Genomic DNA, 4560 nt, shown 5'->3' on the forward strand with positions numbered 1-4560 from the left:
AGTTCAACAAAATCAAGTTGCATTTCTCCAAGTGTTGGAAGCCTGTCTCTCTCGCACTGCTGCAGTAAACGCAGTCCTCGCAGACCCAGCTTACCCAACACAACACTCCCCAGGTTCTTGTTCGTGTTTCAGTGCTTGCCTATTCTCATCCCTAAAGCCTTTTTCAAGCGGGTGAGCAAGAGTATTATGGGATGTGTGTGGGCAAATAAGACCCCGAGGGTTAAGAGACTGTTCTTGGAGCGCAGCCGGCGGGGGGGGGGGGGGGGGGGGGGGGGGATTCCCACTGCTGCCTGCCCGAAGGATACAGGATAGGGTGATCTCTGGCATGTGGGTCGGAGAGGGTAAGATCTCGGAGATATACCAGGAGGTGATCCACTGTGTTAACTGTGTGCACCTGTATTAGGGGATGTACGGTAGGATCTATACTACAGGTTCGCCGGTAGCCCCTGCCGGCTAGCTCCGCCCACAAGGAGCCGTATCAATATGCGTGACCGCCTCCTGATCAGCCATTTCGCCAGCTGCAGCAGGAGGCCACGTATCTGACTGTAATAAAGCCTCAGTTGTACCCAATCCGAGTCTTTCGTGCAATTGATAGTGCGTCACTGCAGGAGGTGGAGGAAGCCTCGGTGGAGGAGCTGAAGGGTGAGTGGGAAGAGGAGCTGGGTGAGGAGCTGGATGAGGGCCTGTGGGCTGACGCCCTGGGCAGGGTCAATTCCTCCTCATCTTGCGCCAGGCTCAGCCTGATCCAGTTTAAAGTGGTACACAGGGCGCATATGACAGGGGCGAGGATGAGTACGTTTTTTGGGTGGAGGACAGATGTGTGAGGTGTTCGGGGAGTCCAGCAAACCACGCCCATATGTTCTGGGGGTGCCCGACGCTTGTGGAGTTTTGGGAAGTCTTTGCAAAGGTTATGTCCAAGGTCTTGGATACACGGGTAAAACCGAGTTGGGGGATAGCATTGGGGTGAATGTATAATGCTTAATTCACACTATATATCATTGTGTCCTTGTGGGCTCTGTCTGTGAGCCGTTGCGCGGCTCTGCCCACAGGGGGAGATGAGGAGCTTGTACAGGGCTCCGCCCTTGGCTCCGCCCATGGCTTTGCCCATGGCCCCTCCCACTACCGGAAGTATAAAGTGCTGCGGTCTTGTGAGTCTGCCCTCAGTTCTTCTGGTCGCAGGCAGGCCCAGTTGTAAGTCTATTAAAGCCACAGTTTGCTTCCTCTCGTGTCTCGAGTGAATTGATGGTCACATTAAGCGTTATTTGGGGTATCGGATGATCCGGGAGCGCAGGAGTCGAAAGAGGCCGGAGTCCTGGCCTTTGCCTCCTTGGTAGCTTCGTTTAGAGGGTTAAGTTGTTTTGTTTTGTTGGCATGTTGCCCTTCTTTCTTTCTATTATTTTCCTTTTTGGAGTGTTTTGTAAACTTATTGAAAAACTTTGAATAAATACATTTAAAAAAATCAATGTGTCCGTGTGTGGGGGGAGAGGGGGGTCGTTATGGAGATGGGCCTTTGGGGCATAGAATCATAGAATTTACAGTGCAGAAGGAGGCCACTCGGCCCATTGAGTCTGCACCGGCTCTTGGAAAGAGCACCCTACCCAAGGTCCACACTTTCCCCCCATCCCCATAACCCAGTAACCCCACCCAACACTAAGGCCAATTTTGGACACTAAGGGCAATTTAGCATGGCCAATCCACTAACCATCGTGCTACCGTGCTGCCCAGGGCAGGAGGTAGTGTTCTTTTAGTGGGTCGGTGCAGACGATGGGCTGAATGGCCTCCGTCTGCGCTATATGCTCTATTTTCAATCCGCCTGGTCTGCAGATTCTTCTTTTGGGCCTCCTCCCGTTCCCATCCCTCATGGTCTGACGTGTGCGGTGGGAGGGGGGGGGGGGGGGTCAGGGATGTGGTCTGGTGAAGACCACAGCTCCCTGGGCAGGAGAGGGCAGGAGGAACTACATTTCCCATGGAGCCTGGCGAGGACCCGCATGCGCAGTGCAGCCGCGGGGCTGGCGGGCAGGAAGAGGAACTACATCCCCCAAAGGGCCTGGCGAGGAGCCGCATGCGCAAACGCAGCCCCCCCGGGGATGGCGGGCAGGCGGAGGAACTACACCTCCCACGGGGCCTGGTGAGGAGCCACATGCGCAGTACGGCCCAAGCCCACATCCGGGTCCCCGGGGCTACCCACAAGGCACCGCGCACGTGGAGACGGTTGTCAAGGCAAGTTTGGGGCAGGCCAGGTGAGCAGCTCTCCTGGGGGAGGGGCACACCTGGGTGAGGGGGCAGGGGCACACCTGGGTGAGGGGGCAGGGGCACACCTGGGGGAGGGGGCAGGGGCACACCTGGGGGAGGGGGCAGGGGCACACCTGGGGGAGGGGGCAGGGGCACACCTGGGGGAGGGGGCAGGGGCACACCTGGGTGAGGAGGCAGGGGCACACCTGGAGAGGGGCAGGGCAGGGACACCTGGGGGAGGGGGCAGGGGCACAACTGGGGAGGGGCACACCTGGGGGAGGGGGCAGGGACACAGCCGGCTGGACTGTGGCGCTGAGGACCCGGGTTCGAATCCCAGCCCTGGGTCACTGTCCGTGTGGAGTTTGCACATTCTCTCCATGTCTGCATGGGTCTCACCCCTCCACATGTGCAGGTTAGGTGGATTGGCCGTGCTAAATTGCCCTTGAATTGGAAAAAAAATAATTGGGTACTCTAAATTTATATTTAAAAGAAAGAGGGCTGGCGAGCTGAGGGAGTGCTGTGTATAATATCCATCTCTTCTCTCTCTGCCCAGAGACAGACCTCGCCGGGAGGGAGACGAACATGGCGGAGGAGCAGAAAGATGACCAGCCAGTCGCCAAGTTCGACCTGGAGAAGGAGACGGAGCTGCGTTTCGAGGTGGAAGCCCACGAGATGGTGCAGCTGGAGCTACTGGCGGGCATGGCCGAGATCTTTGCCACCGAGCTGACCCGCAACAAGCGGTTCACCTTCGACGGGGGCTCCAAGGTGGCCGTCTTCACCTGGCACGGCTGCTCGGTGCAGCTGCGGGGCCGCACCGAGGTGGCGTACGTGTCGCGCGAGACGCCCATGCTGCTCTACCTCAACTGCCACGCCGCCCTGGAGCAGATGCGGCAGCAGGCGGAACGCGAGGATGAGCGGGGCCCTCGCGTCATGGTGGTGGGCCCCACCGACGTGGGCAAGACCACTGTGTGCCGGCTGCTGCTGAACTACGGCGTGCGGCTGGGACGCCGGCCTACCTTCGTGGAGCTGGACGTGGGCCAGGGCTCCATCTCCATCCCCGGCACCATGGGGGCCCTGTACATTGAGAGGCCGGCCGACGTGGAGGAGGGCTTCTCCGTCCAGGCTCCGCTTGTCTATCACTTCGGCTCCACCACGCCGGGGACTAACATCAAACTCTACAACAAGGTAAAGCAGTTCCAGATATTAGTCATTAAAAGCTCCCAGACTCCTCCGTCACGCAGGTGGCCGAGTGGTATTGTCGCCAGGCTAGCGTTGCAGAGACCCGGGGTAATGCTTTGTCCCAGGTCCTAGGTAATGCATTTTGGAAGGTCGAATGCAGGTAGGGAATGTACAGTGAATGGTCGAACCCTCAAGAGTATTGACAGTCAGAGAGATCTAGGTGTACAGGTCCACAGGTCACTGAAAGGGGCAACACAGGTGGAGAAGGGAGTCAAGAAGGCATACGGCATGCTTGCCTTCATTGGCCGGGGCATTGAGTATAAGAATTGGCAAGTCATGTTGCAGCTGTATAGAACCTTAGTTAGGCCACACTTGGAGTATAGTGTTCAATTCTGGTCGCCACACTACCAGAAGGATGTGGAGGCTTTAGAGAGGGTGCAGAAGAGATTTACCAGGATGTTGCCTGGTATGGAGGGCATTAGCTATGAGGAGAGGTTGAATAAACTCGGTTTGTTCTCACTGGAACGACGGAGATTGAGGGGCGACCTGATAGATTATGAGGGGCATAGACAGAGTGGATAGTCAGAGGCTTTTCCCCGGGGTAGAGGGGTCAATTACCACGGGGCATAGGTTTAAGGTGCGAGGTGCAAGGTTCAGAGGAGATGTACGAGGCAAGTTTTTTACACAGAGGGTAGTGGGTGCCTGGAACTCACTGCCGGAGGAGGTGGTGGAAGCAGGGACGATAGTGACATTTAAGGGGCATCTTGACAAATACATGAATAGGATGGGAATAGAGGGATACGGACCCCGGAAGTGTAGATTTTAGTTTAGACGGGCAGCATGGTCGGCACAGGCTTGGAGGGCCGAAGGGCCTGTTCCTGTGCTGTACTTTTCTTTGTTCGAAACCCACCGTTGAAGATGGTGAAATTTAAGTTTGACAAAAATCTGGAATTAAAAGTCCCATCGCGTCTGCCCCACCATTCAATATCATGTCTGATCTGATGTGACAATCCTCAACTCCACTTTCCCGCCTGATCCCCATGACCCTTGACCCCCTGACTGATTAACAATCTGTCTCTCTCGGCCTTGAATATACTGAACGGCCCGGCATCTACAGCTCTCTGCGGTGAAGAATTCCACACTCACTCC

General features: G+C 56.5%; 1 protein-coding gene across 2 annotated transcripts; it reads left to right on the plus strand.

Moving 5' to 3' along the window:
* The first annotated feature begins 2127 nt into the window (after nucleotides 1–2127).
* Nucleotides 2128–3573, plus strand: clp1 (cleavage factor polyribonucleotide kinase subunit 1). 2 transcript variants are annotated; one of them, XM_038798845.1, is made up of 2 exons: nucleotides 2128–2240; nucleotides 2786–3569. In XM_038798845.1, the coding sequence occupies exons 1-2, from the start codon at nucleotides 2141–2143 to the stop codon at nucleotides 3541–3543; spliced, it is 858 nt and encodes a 285-aa protein (XP_038654773.1). In that variant the 5' UTR covers nucleotides 2128–2140; the 3' UTR covers nucleotides 3544–3569. The 2 variants fall into 2 exon arrangements, with proteins under 2 accessions (XP_038654773.1, XP_038654774.1); XM_038798846.1 differs by having other exon boundaries at nucleotides 2185–2220; nucleotides 2788–3573.
* Nucleotides 3574–4560: the final 987 nt, after the last annotated feature.

This window comes from Scyliorhinus canicula, chromosome 6 (assembly GCF_902713615.1).
Source record: "Scyliorhinus canicula chromosome 6, sScyCan1.1, whole genome shotgun sequence".
NCBI classification, from domain to species: Eukaryota; Metazoa; Chordata; class Chondrichthyes; order Carcharhiniformes; family Scyliorhinidae; genus Scyliorhinus; species Scyliorhinus canicula.

Excerpts from the sequence above, each read along its gene's own strand:
- clp1 (XM_038798845.1), top strand. The coding sequence starts at position 2,141 with ATGCGCAGTACGGCCCAAGCCCACATCCGGGTCCCCGGGGCTACCCAC. Across the intron at positions 2,241-2,785 it reads GCAAGTTTGGGGCAGGCCAG|AGACAGACCTCGCCGGGAGG; the intron begins GTGAGCAGCTCT and ends CTCTCTGCCCAG.